General features: G+C 38.9%; 1 protein-coding gene across 1 annotated transcript in view; it reads left to right on the top strand.

The window, feature by feature from the left end:
* WDR7 (WD repeat domain 7) overlaps positions 1 to 18,381 on the top strand; it is a 494,499-nt gene that overhangs the window by 393,987 nt on the left and 82,131 nt on the right. The window contains 1 exon segment of the mRNA XM_077135381.1: positions 16,592 to 16,709. Coding sequence (XP_076991496.1) covers positions 16,592 to 16,709 — 118 coding nt within the window.

Here is an 18,381-nt window from a genome sequence, read left to right as displayed (position 1 = left end):
CTAGATTGGAATGCTATGGCTTTGTTTACAGATAACTCAAGACTGATTGGTAGGTGGAGGGTTTGCATTTCAGACTTAGGCAGGTGCCCTCTGCAATCACTTTATCCTATAATTGTGCAATGCTTCCTGAACTTTACCTCTGTGTCTTCCTACCTTTATGCCCTCAGCTGATTACTTCACTTCCCTGTCTCAGCTCCATCCACAAGTTGGGTCTAATTAAAACACACCTATATTGAAAAGTCGATGTTGTTAAATGAGTTTGTATTTGCAAAATACCTAGTGTAATACTTAGCACATATTAAGAGATTAATGGATGTCACCTAATGGTGGGAGTGCAGGTGATGATGCCATTATCTTTGTCCTAGTGTTCCACACATCAATAACTGCCCAATTCTAGAATGAACAGTTTGTCAAACCAGGTTCATTTTTGGAAAAAGGAAGCCTGAAACTTCCCAATTGACTTTATAGATTAGGAGGGAATGTGAGCCCATGAATTTGAGCCAAGAGTCAAAGGCAGCTGGCCTTTCTGTAAGGCTCTAGAACACATTTTCACCCCTTTGGTCTCCCCTCTGCTGAGCTGCCACACATACCCTCCAAGGCATCTACGATGTTGGTTTCTGTTACCATAGCTCTTCTGGTTTGTTCTAGTTTACTAGCTGCCAGAATGCAATATACCAGAAACAGAATGACTTTTGAAAAGGGGATTTAATAAGTTGCTAGTTCACAGTTCTAAGACTGAGAAAATGCTCCAATTACAACAAGCCTATAGAAATGTCCAATCAAAGGCATCCAGGGAAAGATACCTTGGTTTAACAAGGCCGATGAAGTTCAGGATATCTCTCTCAAGCGAGAAGGCACATGGTGAACACAGTCACAGTTTCTCTCTCATCTGGAAAGGCATATGGTAAACATGGTCACGGTTCCTCTCTCATCTGGAAGGGCACATGGTAGACACGGCATCATCTGCTATCCTCTTCTCCTGGCTTCTGGTTTCATGAAGCTCCCCAGGAGGCATTTTCCTTCTTCATCTCTGAAGGTCGCTGGCTCGTGGACTCTCTGCTTTGTGGTGCTGCAGCATTCTCTGCTCTCTCTGAATCTCCCATTCTCCGAAATGTTTCTTCTTTTATAGGACTCCAGAAACTTTTCAAGACCTACCCAAATGGGTGGAGACATGTCATCACCTAATCCAGCTTAACAGCCACTCTTGATTAAATCACATCTCCAGGGAGATGATCTGAGTACAGTTTCAAACATACAATACTGAATAGGGATTAGAAGAAGTGGCTGCCTTTACAAAATGGGATTAGGATTAAAGCATGGCTTTTCTAGGGTCCATACATCATTTCAAACTAGCGCATGGTTTATCTTGAGAGGTCTTAACATTTTTTTGATTGTCCAAAAGTGTACATTGACCTAATTTTATAGTCTATAGTCAAATCTGACCTAAACACAATATCATCAGTATGCATTCTATTTTGTTTCCTGGAAGAGAAGTGATAGGTTTATATTATGTTTTAAAATACGTTTACAGGAAGTTTATATGGGCAAACATAAAGATGTGCTTGTGTTTTATCTACATGCAGTGTGTCTGCAGATAAAAATACTGTAGTTTTTCAGTAGGTAATTTAAATCTCGCCATTGCATCCTTTTCTGTCATGAAGATTAGTATGACTGTATCCACAGCTCTAAATAAATGAATGTATCAGCATGTAGCCTTGAGGAGTCCAATGTAATTTTCATTATGATAAATTGCATAATAAGCAAGAAAATGTTTGCTGATTAATCTGTAACAAGATTTAGATTGAAAATGGCCTTTTACATCCAGGCTGCAGAGGACTGAGATGGGGAGAAATGGAGCAGTGATGTGTGCCAGGGGTTAAGTGTACATCTCACCCTCCAGGTGCCCTGCTGAGCTGCCCCTTTTTGTGCCTGATTTACTGTGTACACAATCCCAGTGCTCAGCTGCCTTGCTTCTCTGTGATGTTAAGCTTGCTTTATGAAGAACCTTTTATGTTAGCCTTGTGCTTTAAAAAATTCCAGCTCCCCTTGATTGAAAAAGAAAAACCATAGGCAGTATTTTTGAGTTGATGGTATGTGAGGTGTGGGAGGAGTGCCAGGGGTGACATGTTGAGGTCTGCTGCCTGGTTTGGGAGACCACAGGTCATAGCAAAGTCCTTTCTTCTTCTCCCTCCCATGTATAGATTTCCCCATCAGAGATGACTCCTGAGGGTATTTCTGCAAAGCTGTATATGCCTCAAGATTAATAGTTTTTTTTTCTAGAAGTGATTACATCTTGATTTTAGAAATATGACTTGCAATTATAATTCTTTAAAATCAAAATATCACGAGTTGTTTTCTAACATTTTCAAATATTTTACCAAATTTTAAACTATGCTTGTTAATTAGAAAAGCATTTACAGAATAACTAATAATATATGAAAGGAGTGAAGTTCGGTATTGTATGGTGTTATAAAGTTGAATCAAAGAACAATCCTGCCTCTAAAGCATTTGCAGTCTTATGGGACAGACTGCATCTGCCCAGAGATAAGCATGACACAGAGTGAGGAGGAGAGGGGACGGTATGGACATTGAGGCCATGGTGAGATCTGTCATAGCTGGATACTCAGAAAGTAGGCAAGGAACAGTTTTATTTGAATTTTTCATTTGGATGATTATGAGGAAAGGATGGGAAGGACCCCAGCAGAATAGAGGTAGGAAGGCACTGCCTGCCAGGAGGTGTGAATAGTACCTTAACACAGATGTTGAGTCAAAGTCAATGTTGTTTTTAACTAATTCTATTAATTAATTCCTTATAGCCGTAAACCATGGGATGCTAAAGCACTAGCATAATTTCCTTCCCACTTATCTTTGGAGGATGGAATTGAAGTCAAGGAAAGAACTGATTTTACCTATTATTTTATAAAAAGATTGTTACAGTGAGGTTTTTCTTTACTTTTAGCACCTCCCACATACATAGCAATAGACAGGAACATGGAGGTATGGATTCAGTCTTCTTATTGAATTCCTGTTACCTATGAGTTTGGTGCTATGCACATCACAAATGTTCTTAACTAATCATAGAGAAGCTCAAGAGATAGGTATTATTATCCCCGTTTTGCAGATAAAAAGAATGAATCTGAAAAAAAGTGCTGACATTTGTCTCAGTGACACTGTAGTCAGAGAAAAAAGTGGGAGTCTAGCTGACTCCAAAAGCCATGCTGCTCCTAATACTGTACTCTCTTGCATTTCAAATCATATACCCACAGAATTTAAAACCAATGGTGTACTAAACTTAAAATAAACTAATACAAGGACATAAACTTAGTCAGCCTCTCAGAATTTATAGTGTGGTCTCAATTTTAAAATACATTTAATAAATCATTTTCACCAAAGATTTTGTGCCTTCTAGAAGTAAAAGCCTTATTTAAATATCAGTAAGATACTTAAGCACTGGGGCCAAGTATTATGTGTTTATCCTTATTTATTCATGATACTTCCCAAATGATCTGCATGCAGTAGCAGCTTAATGATTAGTCATGGAATTTAGAGATGAACTTCTCCTTCAAATAGCATCTGATCCAATATCTTCAATATCCTATTAAATAAAATGAGAGATTAAACAACTTCTCCAAGGGCACACTTATTCTATAAAAGCAAAGACTATCTCTTGAGTCTTCTAACTTCCAGTTAGTTGCTCCCGTACTGTATTAGTCAGGGTTCTCTAGAGAAACAGAACCAACAGGAGATATCTGTAAAGATGAGATATATAAAGGTGTCTTATGCAACTGTGGGAATGGAAGAGTCCAAAATCTTAAGGCAGGCTGTGAAGTTGGCAACTCTGATGAAGGATCTGAATGAATTCCACAGAAGAGGCCCACTGACTGAAGAAGCAGTGAAAGAGTCTCTCTTCTTCCTTAAAAGTCTTCAACTAATTGGATTATCTCATCTGTGAGAGGCACGCCTTAGTTGATCAGAGATGTAATCAGCCACAGATTCAGTCATCTAGCTGATGATTTAATACATTGGCCTTCCAGTTCGTCAGTGAGCCATGAAGTATCCTTATAGCAATCGCCAAGCCAGTGCTTGCCTGACCAGATAACTGGGCATCATCACTTGGCCAGGTTGACACCAGACAGAAAAACAAGATATTTGCTTATGCACAAATGCAAATATGTTTACAACAAAACATGGAAGAAATATTCATACTATCACTGTCCTCATTTCTGTAACTGGTCATGTGGTCATAATTCATATTTATCACTACCTTCTTCTATTACCCATTCTATGTTCCCTTTACCCTGAGCAAGCATTTCATCTGGCCGTGGTTCTTTGCCAGGTAAAGTGACCCAAACCTTCATTCCCTGAAGTTTCTGGGCCATTGGTAGCCCTGCCTGAATTTGGGTTGTTACAGTTTTCCATTGACTTTAATCACAGGACATGGTAGTACTAAGAGACGCCCTAGGGGATCTCCCGTATTTCAGGAAAACTCCTCTTTACATCAGTTGTATAGCTGCAGTCCTGTTTCTCCTTGATAGTCAGGATCAATCACCCCAGACAGAACAATAATTCCCTTTCATGCCTGTTGATTCAGTGTCATGGGAAGCCCAAAGTGGTCAGGTGGCAGTCTTAACTTCCAGTTCAATGGGATCATTGTTGTGTCTCCTGATAGGAGCACTGCAACAACCCAATTGATTCTTGGACCCATGAATCCTGGCTATGGGAGAAACAGCAACCATAGAGTAGATGCTGATTCAGAGCATACACAGCCTCCTGGAGAATATTGTCCTAGCCCTGAAAGGTATTACCACCTAGTTGGCATGGTAATTGGGTCTTCAAAAGGCCATTCCACTGTTCTATCAACCCATCTGCCTCTGTATGATAGGAACATGGTAAGACCAGAGAATTCCATGAACATGTGGCCATTCCCGTACTTCATTTACTGTGAAGTGGGTTCCTTAATCAGAAGCAGTGCTGTGTGGAATACCATCATGGTGGATAATGCAGTCCTTAAATCCACATATGGTAGTTTTTGCTGAAACATTGCATGCAAGGAAGGCAAACCCATATCTGGAGTATGTGTCTATTCTAGTTAGAACCAGTCATCACCATGTAGCAGGCTGATCACCTCTGGGAATTATGCCAAATGAGGGACTGAATGTGGGTCCCTGCTCTAGCAGATTGGGCACTCAGCAGTAGCAGTAGCCAGGTCAGCCTTGGTGAGTGGAAGTCTCTGTTGCTGAATGCATGTATAGCCTCCATCTCTACCACCATGCCTACCTTTTTCATGAGCCCATTAGGCAATGGCAGGAGTGGCTGGGAAAAGGGGATGACTTGTATCCATAAACAAGTCATCTTACCCACTTGATTATTAAAACCTTCCTTTGCTGAAGTTACCCTCTGGTGAGCATTCACATGGGTCACAAATATTTTCATGTTCTTTGCCCACTCAGAAACATCTATCCACGTACCTCTTCCCCAGACCTCTTTGTCACCAACTTGCCGTTCCTGCTCCTTCCAAGTCTCTGACCATCCAGTCAAATCATTAGCAACAACTCATGAGTCAGTATACAAATGTACATCTGGCCAGTTCTCCTTCCAAGCACAATTAACAACCAGGAGCACTGCTTAAAATTCTATCCACTGGGAAGCTTTCCCCTCACCAATGTCCTTTAAGGACATCCGAGAAAGGGGTTGTAATGCTGCAGCTGTTCACATCTGTGTGGTCCCTGCATATCATGCAGAATCTGTAAACCAGGCCCGAGTTTCTCTTCCTCAGTCAGCTCACTGTAAGGAACTCCCCAAGAGGCCGTAGCTCTGGTCTAGGAAAGAGAAGGTAATGTGGCAGGACTAGGAACCATGGGCATTTGGGCTACTTCTTCATGTAACTTACTTGTGCCTTCAGGACCTGCTTAAGCCCTATCTCTTATATAACGTTTCCATTTTATGATGGAGTCCTGCTGTACACACCCAACTTTATGACTTAGTGGGTCAGACAACATGCAACTCATGATACGCAACTCAGGTCTCGTGGTAACTTGGTGGCCCATGGTTAAGCATTCAGTCTCTGCTGAGGCCCAGTAGCAGGCTAAAAGATGTTTCTGGAAAGGAGAGTAATTACCTGCAGCAGTTGGCAAGGCTTTGCTCCAAAATCTTAAGGGTCTGCAGTGTGATTATCAATATAGGGGCCTGCCAGGGGCTCCTGACAGCACCCCTATTTGCCACTGACTCTTCCAGCACCACTGTATCTACTGGATCTTATGGTCCAAGTGGCAGAGCAGCTTGCACAGCATCTGGACTTGTCACAGAGCCTCCTTTTGTTCCTATCCCCACCCAAAACTAGCAGCTTTTCTGGTCACTCCATAAATGAGCTGGAGTAGCACACCCAAATGAGGAATCTGTTGTCTCCAAAATCCAAAGATGCCAACTAGACATTGTGCCTCTTTTTTGTTCATAGGATGGGCCAGATGCAACAGCTTATCCTTCATCTTAAGAGTGATATCTCAACATGCTCCACACCACTGGACACCTAGAAATTTCACTGACGTAGAAACCCCAATATTTTTATTGGTTTTATCTCCCATCCGTGACATACAAATGCCTTACCAATAAATCTAGAGTAGTAGCTATGTCTTCCTCACTACGTCCAATGAACATGATACCATCAATATAATAGACCAATGTGATGTCTTGTGGGAGGGAGAAATGATCGAGTTCCCTGCGGACAACAGTGTGACATAGAGCTGGATAGTTGATATACCCGAGGCAGGACAGTGAAGGTATACTGATGGCCATGCCAGTTGAATGCAAGCTATTTCTGGTGGTCCTTACTGACAGCTATTGAGAGAAAAGCATTTGCCAGATTTTAATAGCAGCTGCCAGATACCAGGTGATGTGTTGATTTTGCTTAAGCAGTGACACCACATCTGGAATAGCAGCTGAAATTGGAGTCACCACCTGGTTAAGTTTACAATAATCCACCGTCATCCTCCAAGATCCATTTGTTTTCTGCACAGGCCAAATAGGAGAGTTGAATGGGGATGTGGTGGGAATCACCAACCCTGCATCCTTCAAGTCCTTAAGAGTGGCACTCATCTCTGCAGTCCCTCCAGGAATCTGGTATTGCTTCTGATTCACTATTTTGCTAGGTAGTGGCAGTTCTAGTGGCTTCCACTTGGCCTTTCCTACCATGATAGCCCTCACTTCATGAGTCAGAGAGCCAGTGTGGGGATTCTGACAGTTGTTGAGTATTTCTATTCCAATTATGCATTCTGGAACTAGGGAAACGATCACAGAATGGGTCCAGGGACCCACTAGATCCACTGTGAGACAGACCTGAGCTAAAACTCCATTGATCACCGGACTTCCATAAGCCCCTACTCTGACTGGTGGACCAGAGTGATGTTTTGGGACTCCTGGATTTAGTGTCACTTCAGAGCCACTGTCTAATAATTCCTGAGATATCTGATGATTTCCTTTTCCCCAGTGCACAGTCACCCTGGTAAAAAGCCATAGGTCTCCTTGGGGAAGGTGGAGAGGAAGGCTAACAGTGTAAATTTTAGACAGTCTGAAAGGGTCCTTCTCCAAGGGTATCCAGCCCTCCCCTCATCCAAGGGGTTTTAGGTCTGTAAACTGTCCCAAGTTCGGAAATTAAGGGGTCATGATACTCTGTTTTCTTAATCCAAGTTAGACTTCTGTTCTCTTGACCTAGAATTCTTCTGCTTGTACAGCTCAAGCAAGAATTTAGTAGAGTGCACATCTATTTTACTTTTAGGTATCCCATGATCTACTAACCAGTGCCATAAGTCTGTGCAAGTCAGATTATTTTGACTGCCGCTTTGAGTCTGCTATCCATTGTGGTGGCCATGCCACCTTGTCCCTGGTGATTAACTGTTACTACATGGCTTCTGTCAACTCAGGATCCAATCATACCATTGTGTTTAAGGATTCCAGCTCAGTGACAGCAGTTCCCACAGTAATATCTGACCTACAGAGAATGGTGACTACAGAGCTCTTCAGGGATGATGGAGCTAATCTCAAATTTATTTCTCAAAGTTCTGGTGAAAGATGTGTCCTCTGGACATTCCTGGAGTGTGTGAACCAGTCTTCCATGATAAATCCACTCTAAGCCTCTGGATCCCATCATGTACATTATTCCAGGGCAATTCTGACATTTCAAGCTCAAGTAATATCCACCACCTTTTGATCCATGTTTCAGCCAACTATCCAAACAAACAGTTAATGCCTTTTGTAACCCCTCAAGTTACAATATTGAATGCAGAATCTCTGCTTAGTGGGCCCGTATCAATAAATTCAGCTTGATCCAACTTTATATTCCTTCTACCATTATCCCACACCCTTAATGTCCATTCCCACACATTTTCCATTGATTTCTATCTACATGGATTGGAAAACTCCTGTAGTTCTTTTGGAGTATAGCATGCCTCCTCATGGGGCACACTTTGTACCTCACTTTTTGGGGCCTTTTGGGACTTTGGGACTTTAGTCTAGTTATGGGGCTTGAAGAAAAGAGGGATGGTGGGGATGGGTCATGAAAAAAAATAGATGTGTTTTTCAAGCCAATTATCTCAGGGTATTCCATTGCAACTTCATTTGGTGAAACAGAATTAGTCACTCCAGACAGAGGAGTGAGGGCTATTTCCCCTGTGGAGTTGGTTACAGGTTTAGCAGGCACTGAAGGTGGAAGTTGGATCTCAGACTCCTCTGGGAAGACTGGAGGCCAAGAAGCTGTTTCCTCAATGCAGGCTGGAGGTTGGGGAGCTCTTTTCTCAGGGCAATCCGTTACAGGTCTGGCTAGCAAATGCTCAGTCAGTTCCAGGCATACCATGTCCCCATTGCCATCATTATCAAGCCATATATCACCATCCCACATTTCATGATCCCATTCTTTTCCAGTCGAAGCCCTTCCTTTAACAGCAGATAAAGGTGGAGATTTTAGTTTACATTGTAAATGTTACTCACACAATGAGGTTTTGTCTGGTTTTCAGAGATCTCAAGTCTGGAAAGGAAATAAGATTTTCTTTCAGACACATGGAAAATTTTACCTTGTTCATATAGTACTTCAGTTGCAAATTTGAAGCCTTCAGCTCATACCTTTCCATCATCACTCCAGCACATCTATTGACAACCAGCCAACATCATTATACCTCTTAATTCCACAAAATTCCTTAAAGGTGTCAAAAACACTGTCACCCAGAGCCTTGTCTCATATAAACATACAATTAGCAGAATATAATGATGTTTTACATTTTCTCTCTTGCCAACTCACCCCATGGACCGTCAGTGCCATCTTGATTATTAGAAACAAAGTCATTAGTGCCTTTGAGTTTAATCAGAGTAGAAAACCCATTGTAAAAACCCATTTTTAAGATTCTGTTTCTCAAGAACCACTCCTGGTACCAAGCTGTATTAGCAAGGGTTCGCTAGAGAAACTGAACCAACGGGAGATATCTGTACATATGAGACTTATAAAGTTGTCTCACACAACCATAGAATTGGAAGAGTCCACAATATGTGGATCAGGCTGTGAAGCTGGCAGCTCTGAAGAAGGGTCTAGGCAAACTCCACAGGAGAGGCTAACTGGCTGAAGAAGCAGTGAGTCTCCCTTCTCCCTTAAAAGTCTTCAGCTGATTGGTTTATCTTATTTGTGGGAGGCATGCCTTAGCTGATCAGATGTTTAGTTGAGCAGGTGTAATCAGCCACAGGTGCAATAAACTGACTGATGATTTAATATACCAGCCTTCCAGTTTATCAACCAGCCATGAAATATCCTTGCAGCGGTGGTCAGGCCAGTGCTTGCCTGACCAGACTGGTCTTCATCACATGGCCAGCTTGACACCAGAACCTAACCATCACACATACCATATGTTTATACCACTCTTTATGTGATGACAAGAAATCCACAGGTAGAATATTGTGGAAGGAAATTTTTAAGTGATTAATTATATGTTGCTTGTTTGTGATGGACTGTTTAATAGAAAATTGGAACTCAACTTCATTGATCACAAATTAGCCCATCCCCAGCTATATGAAAGTATAATAGAAATAATATTATCTTTCCTATAAATCCATAATTTTGTTAGATTAGCATGCTGATGAAATATGAGAAACAGTAGAAAGTCATTTTTTTTTCAAAGAAACAGGGAAGTCTTCCTGTTTTTGGAAGGCTGAATTTATATCTACATTTGTTTGGTCTGATTTTGATTCACTGTACCTAGTTCATGTTGCAGGGCCTTTACTCTGAAAGAGAACAACAGAGCAGTGCTGGCTAATCTCGCCCCACCCCCTGCCTCAGGTGAGAGGCATTAATGAATTAGGAAAACTTTTGCTTTTCTGGGAATTTCACTAAGAGAAAAACATGTAGTCCCTGGAGACTTAGACATGTCCTGATAATGTACGCATAAAGCACCATACATTAGCAAGATTCTTCTTGAACTATATGGAGTTAGAGAACTGATTTGATTTTTAATTCAAATCCCAACCATATATTTGTTTGTTTGTTTTTTAACATTTTTTTTTCTTTTTTTAATCACATGGCTGTATATTCATCATCATGATCATTTCTTAGAACATTTGCATCAATTTAGAAAAAGAAATAAAAAGAAAACACATAAAAATTTATATATACCATACCTCTTACCCCTCCCTTTCATTTATCACTAGCATTTCAATCTACTAAATTTATTTTAACATTTGTTCCCCCTATTATTTATTTATTTTTAATTTATATGTTTTACTCATCTGTCCGTAAGGTAGATAAAAGAAGTATCAGACACAAGGTTTTCACAATCACACGGTCACATTGCGAAGACTATATACAACCATCTTCAAGAAACATGGCTTCTGGAACACAGCCCTACATTTTTAAGCAGTTCCCTCCAGCCCCTCTGTTAATGCCTTAGCTAAAAAAGGTGATATCTATTTAATGTGTAAAAATAACCTCCAGGTAGCCTCTCAACTCTGTTTGGAATCTCTCAACCATTGACACTTTATTTTGTCTCATTTCTCTCTTCCCCCTTTCGGTAGAGAAGGTTTTCTCAATCCCTTCGTGTTGAGTCCCAGCTCATTCTAGGATTTCTGTACCACCCAACCATATATATATATTTTTAATCTAAGAAGTGGGAGTAGAGAAAGAAATAGATCATACAACCACTAAGTTACTTTGATTCTATATTTAAACTTTTTTTCCTATTGATATGAAATTTATTTTTAACAGTTTGTGATCTAAGGAAGCCATATAACTAAATCATGTTAACATAGTTTTATTTACTGTAAATGTCTACAGCATATAGGAAATAGGTCTAAAATACATGTGCTCAGATGAGGAATTATATTCTCAAGTTTATGAAATTAAGTTCCAACATGACAGAGAGGAATTGAAGATTCCTTATCAAATTAAGGACAATTGTTAATATACTTGTTTTACCAGGGTGGAGGGGATAATTCCCAGATGTTAGATAGATTATCTATAAATTTTCAAATCCTTTTTGTCATCTTTGTTTTTTGATGGGGAATGTTTTAATGTCCTATTATTGTTAACCAAGAGCTATTCAATGGGAATTTACATGTTTTTTTCCCCTGAATAGTTTTTTTATAGCATTCCTTAATTTGACAGATGGTGAAGCCTGACAATTTTAGATGTGACATTTAACCAAGTGTCCTTACATGCAACTTTTGAAATGCCTTTAACTCAATGGAGCAAGGTTTAGAGCAGGATTAATGAGCAGTCATGTACAGAGTGAGCTTTGCTTGAGTGGGCTATTTTTCTATTCATGGTTTTTATTTATAATATCTGTCATCTCTGGTATTTCATATTGGAGGTGTATACTGAAATGCTGAGTAAAATAGAGAGTCTGTCATTTTCTGTTTTTTTTAATGAAGACTGAAATCAAAGAACCATCAAATATGTTTATATAACAAATGGTCTGCATAACAGCTGGATAAGCAAAATGAAAAGAGAGAATCATCAGAAACAAATTAAAAGAGTGAATCCCTTGTTTATAAACAGACACCACTTTAATTTCGAACCTCTGATAATAGGATTCTTCTTCGTTGAGTTAGAATCCCACATTAAAATATTTTGCAAACACAATGCACTTTTGACTTTAACGTTAACTACATGCAGAATTAGAATATGTCTGTTGGGACTGCTAGATCAATTACGTTGACTTCATTTGGTCAAATAACTGGCTAAGTGATTTTATTTCCTGCTGCATTTGTCGGGTAACTTCATTTAGTATATAACTATTGAGCTACCACTATGTCCAAAAGCTGTACTAGGCACTTTATAGGGATTCACAGAAGAAAAAGACACAGTCCCTAACTGCACAGGTTATATATGCATGATCATAATGCCTGCTAGAATGTGACTCAGTGCAAAGAGCCCAGAATAAAAGGGTTGGTTTTTTGTATTTTGTTTCAGTTAAGCAGTAATTGGATGCTATAGTAATCATAGAATGCCATATGGAGAAGACAAGAAATGAACAGAGGAGAGGGAGGAAAGTGTGCTAATGGGGAAGGGAGTGAAAGAGAAGCATTAGCAAAATACTGGAATAAAAAAATGGGAACAAAATTTTAGAGATCAACTTTGCAGTTAGTCTAGCCTCAGGAGCATTGGTGTTGAAATATTGAGTTAAAAATTAGTGAAATTGGTTATGGAGGGCCCGTAATCTCAAACCAAGATTACGATATTTCTTACCAGTAGTAGGGAGCCAGAGGTTTTTAAGCAGGATATCCATGAAATAAAGTTGATGCTTTGTTAATGATACTCTGGTGGTGGTGCATTGAGTAGATTAGAGGTTGGAGAAACAAAGTTTCTCTTCCTCCTCTCTGCCTTGACAAATCCCTTCAAGGGGGTCACACTCACACCTCTCCCACTCTGAAGGGCACTGCAGACATCAGAACAGTAGATCTGTCCACAGTCTGCAGTCCTGTACTCAAACTTCCAGACATTGATGAAGGGCATCACTCACATGCATACATTGATGCCTCTACAAATTGTTGGTTTTTCCAACTTCCACTGAACTTCTTGGGCAATACTTGGACCTGCCTTTGATCTGCTTCCTTTCCCATTATCCTATAGCTTCTCTTCCAAACCTCTGCCACTCAGCACCCAACTTTATCACTTTTCTTGCTATAAGAAGTTTACCAATTCTCCCTAATTCACAAGATTATTTGCTGAGGTGGAGGAACAGTGGTGTGTGGCTAGGTCTTTACCTTGAAGTCAGTGGCCTGCTGTTAACTCATCTCACTTTCCTTTCACTTTGTTTCTGTTAGGGAGAAGCATGTTTGGTCAGAAGCAGCAAATTATACACATAAAATGGGACAGGTGCAGGCATATTATGGGATATTATACACATAATTTTCATCAAACACAAGGATAAATGTATTTGCACTTTATCTCATTTAATCTACTGATCAACTCTGTGAGGTTGGTATGTTAATATTCCCATTTTACAAGTGTGTCTCTTCAGTCTTGGAAAACCACAGGACCCAACATAAGGGTTGGGGAAAGTATCTGCTTGTCCCTGTGGTGTGAGCCTTGAAAGTGCCAGCACACCACCCTCAGCCACAGGTGCACATTCATATTCATTCTCTCTCCTTCTCTCCCTGTCTCCCTTTCCATCTCTCTCCATCTCCCCCCTCAGCTATCCAACAAAGTCTTCTCCTCCATGCAGAAAACAGTGAAGGGGTGCATGTGTGACCTAGAGGTGAGTGAGCAAGATAGTTCAACAGGTTTGCTAGGATCCTGATTATGTGAGTAGAACTCTGGTTTCCAACTGCAACTGTCCCAGGAGCACACAGCTGGGGATGGGCAGGACTCCATACAGGATGGATGTAGACTCCAGGAGAGTGCTTTAGCTCTTGTCCTATAACCAGGGAGCATATCCACAGTAAGAATGAGCAGCTACTTAGTGCCGTGAAGTATAGCAGAGGTAGCACCTCTGTATTATACTTCTCTTAATACAGCTTAGCAATTCTGGCAACCATATCACTAGCATATATAGTTTTGTTTTAAATAAAGCCCTCAGATCTGTTCCACTAGCTTAATTAGCAGTATGTTCCCTCCCTGATACCTGTAAAGTTGGTCATTTGTACCCACGGCTAAGATACCTGAAATTTAGCTGAATTTGTTCCTTTTGAAGACTTTTTTAATCCCAGCTCTGTAACCTAATGTGGTTGCCCTCCCTCAGAGCTTTATATCCACACCAGTTGATAATTGTGCTGCCCTTCACTCATAGAGATATTGACTAAAACAGAGCTGAAGCCCAAGTATTGCAACATATCACCAGAAACCTCTTTTCTGGATTCAATCTAGTCATTCATCGATATCCTCTGAGTTTAGTCATGTTACTGATTCAATTAATCCAATTAATTACAATATCATCAAGCCCCTTCCCCTTTTATTTTCTCCAAAGGTTGACTATATGGAAATATATTAATTATACTACTCACTTGGTTCATCACTTAACCTCTCTGGACCTGTTTTCTTATCTGTAAGATATCAATATCACCTTCATCAAATGGAATTTCTGAAGCAAGAGGATTTAAAACAGCACAGGAAAAGCCTGACCTGAAACCTAGACCAGTCTCTTTCCCCAGTGTTGTACCTTTCAGAGATGAGATTTGCTGCCCCAATAGGTAGTCATTCTTTTTCCCTGGGTGACTGTTTGAAGGGGATGTTGCCTAGGGGATTGGAGGATTTTAAGATCTTTTCCAACTCCAACATTCTATGATTTAATCGATCCTATGAAAATTTATTTGTTTCTTCAGAATTATTCAATTAACGTACTGTTCTTGTTTTAGCTAGTCTTTCGTTATTGTCAGTACCTGTTCACCCACATTGATGAAAGAAAAGAAGCATCGATTTTTTTTTGGCATGGGCAGACACTGGAAATTGAACTCCGGTCTCCAGTTTGGCAGTCAAGAACTCTGCCACTGAGCCCCCGTGGCCCACCCAGAAGCATCACTTTTGTCTAAAAAGTTCAATTAACTTTTGAATTTCTAAAAATGTGACTTAAAATATGGGCATATAACTTAAACTTTACAATAATTAGTAATTCACTCCTCTTCCCCAAGCAGCACTACTTGCATCGTAAACATTTCTCTTGCTGAACTCTCAATAAAGTTTAGTCCTGAAAAGAATCTGTTTAACTGACCCATCTTGCTCTCCTGCCAAACATCTCTTTCAACGCTTACTGGGACCGACAGCTTCATGATCTTGGGGATGATAGCCTACCAATGCATTCTTTCCTGTTTATTGTTCATGTGTGTTTGTTCTCTCAGATCGCATCTTTCTTTTTACTAATAAACATCAAAGGAAGGCTCTGTCTACACCTGAGTTTCTGCTTTTATATCTTCACCCAACTTAGAAAAAAATAATGGTAACAGTTAAAGATTTAAGCATCAATAACAGAAAAAAATGATTAACAGAATTTACTATAATTATTACCTTTTTAAACAATGACAAAAATGCCTATGTAATACATCCTTATTTTCAACTAAAAATTATGATTCTTAGATCAAATATAGAGATACTGGTAAAATTTTTGAGATTTTTAGTAAACATTATCCAGTTAACACATGAAGCACATAAATTTGTTTAATTGGAACAGGATCTCACTGTAACTTCATATGCATATTTGAATATTAAAATTATTTAATTAGAAGGAGAAACTCTAATCCATAACAAAATACTTTATGCACAATTAATGTGCAGATCACATGCCACATTTTAATTAAAAGTCAATACTTTTCACAGCTGTCTGTATATAACATAAAGGAAGCTTGAAAACAGAAAAAAATATCATTTTGTTATATTAAGAGTGGGAAAGTTCATATTAGGACCCTTGTTGTCTTACAGTTTGGAAGACTGTATTTCATCATGTACATAGTCTTATATGTAACCTGGACAGTACCATGTGGTATGATTTTGTAGAGAGAGCATGGGTATGTTAATATAATTTTTGCATCAGTACTAAATAACCACTGGCAGAGCATACCAATAAGTCAATTGATTGTATAAGTACTGTGTGTGGAGTAAACTAGCAAAACTGAGAATAGCTCAGTCTAAAAATAGTATCCAAATTTAAAAATTATTTTATCACTCTCGGTTCTTTTGACACTTTTATGAATGGTGATGAATTTTGCTTCCTTTCAGACATATGACCTTAAATACAACCTTTTAAATATGGCCTTGTAAGCATATTATTACTTTTAACTTTTTTTTAGGGAAAAATTGGAAAATACTCTGCATGATATTCATTCTTTCCTTATTCTTCGCTTTGTGATATGTATTCAGTACTAGTTCTTGATAATTTGTTAACAAGAGCTTTGTAACACTTTGGACAGATGCACATACTGTTTTCAATCTTCACGGTTAATTATTCAATTTTGTATTTGATGCAAGAACATCCTGACTCCTAATCACGGCTCATTGTTGCAAGTCCATTATATTCTAACTGTTTGAGTGCTCCCATTGACCTTGAACTGACGTTATAAGCTGTGTCTAATCTTTTCAGTCTATATCTCTAATGCTTCTTTTCTTTTTCCTTTTTTTCTGATCCCTGTTTAGCATCACAATGGGGCTGCCCCTGAGCCCTGCTGCTGATTCCGCCCGCTCAGCAAGGCATGCCCTCTCCCTCATTGCCACTGCCAGACCACCCGCCTTCATCACTACCATAGCTAAAGAGGTGAGCAGAACTTTTCACTGTGCCCCATTGTCTCATTTAGAGAAATCATTTGATATTGTGAGTAAGGGTTCATAGCCACAAATAATTCTTCCAGTTTGTTCTAGAACAATGCAAATTGTATTTTGACCAAAATAAATTCATATGTATCTGTGTGTATGCACACTAAATGCTACTGCAGTGCGTTCCTCATTGGGCTTGAACACAAGTTCATGTCTGTTCTCAAAGGTAATTCACCTACTTGTAAATATTCCTTAATTTTTTTTATCTGAAATATAACAGGCTTATACAACTTAAAATATCAGCATTCACCTTTTGCAAAAGTTATTATCTATCTGTAATCGAAAGTAAACTTCTTATTTAGCATTAGCTTTTCAACTGTAAACCAAAATGGTACTCATAAACTTGCTAATTGTTTTTCCTATTATATGTCACAGATAAAGACTTGAATGCCAATTGATTCCCACATTCTTAGTGTTCTAACTAATTGCCCACATCTAACTGAAAAACTAGTAAAAAAACAATTAACCAATTATAGGAGCCTTCCATTAAAAAGCTATGACGGTCTAGTAGGGGAAAAAAAAAAAGAAAGGATGGTACCTCCTTCCTTACCCCTACATTATTTTAAAGGTTCATTCCATCTCAGCATAAATAATGTGCAAACTCAGTGTCCATAGGGTATGGGTTCTGTCTGAGTTGTTTTTCCTGTAGCTATGATGAATTTTTAAAATACTAAATACTCTCAGAGTCTACTCTGCTAACCTAAAACCAATTGGGCCTGCATCTGCCCCAGAGCTCTTCTTAATAAGCATGCTGTAAATATTTGTGATGTGAAGATAGCTAGAACAGAGGAAGACGTATCCTAAAAGCAGGATACATTGGCTTATGTGAGACAGTAGGGCTTTCAATTATATTTAAAGTAAATTTGTAGAACTAAGGATATGTGTTTTTATAATTGGGCATAGTGCTATGTTGAGGTTCCTCTGTCTCTGAAAACATACATGTGTATATATGATTATATGTTTTCATGTTTCTGTATTTATATATAATTTATATTTATGTTTTATTTATATCATATAATTTATATTTTATGTAATATTTTTATTTATATTACATAATATATATTATTTATATTATAATGTATGTTTATATATAGTGGATGTATGGGTATATATGTATGTATAAACAGTTTCATTAGCTATAGAAATTTTTAACCAGTTTACCCAATCTGGATTTATGCACAAGAGGTGATATTGAATATATTGGATAAGTCTTACAACAGTCTGACTGCATATACAGACCCTATAGATGCAAGTGTTTATATTATTTGTGTTTTAAAATTTAGTTTGAATCATTTTCATTTGAGTATTTTTAAATGAAGTGTTAGAATAGCCATGCTTTGAGTTTATTCTACTCCAATGTTTAGTTAGGAAGGTAATTAAAAAATATGTCAGGTAATAGTCCACATCTATTATCTTTTTAAAACAAGCTTTCCACTTCACTTTTTAAACGTACAGTACTAGAGTAAAATACTAAATAAAGTTTCTCACTGTATCACTGCCCCACACCTACCCCAGCACCCCATTCCTGTGCAGCTCTTCGAGGGCTACCTCAGGTGTCCGTTAATGCTCTTTCACCTCTGAACTGTAACGCTTACAATTTTTATGGAAAAAAA

This window comes from Tamandua tetradactyla, chromosome 18 (genome assembly GCF_023851605.1).
Source record: "Tamandua tetradactyla isolate mTamTet1 chromosome 18, mTamTet1.pri, whole genome shotgun sequence".
NCBI lineage: Eukaryota > Metazoa > Chordata > Mammalia > Pilosa > Myrmecophagidae > Tamandua > Tamandua tetradactyla.
The sequence above is the reverse complement of the archived record's forward strand: the minus strand, read 5'-3'. Positions and strand labels throughout refer to the sequence as shown.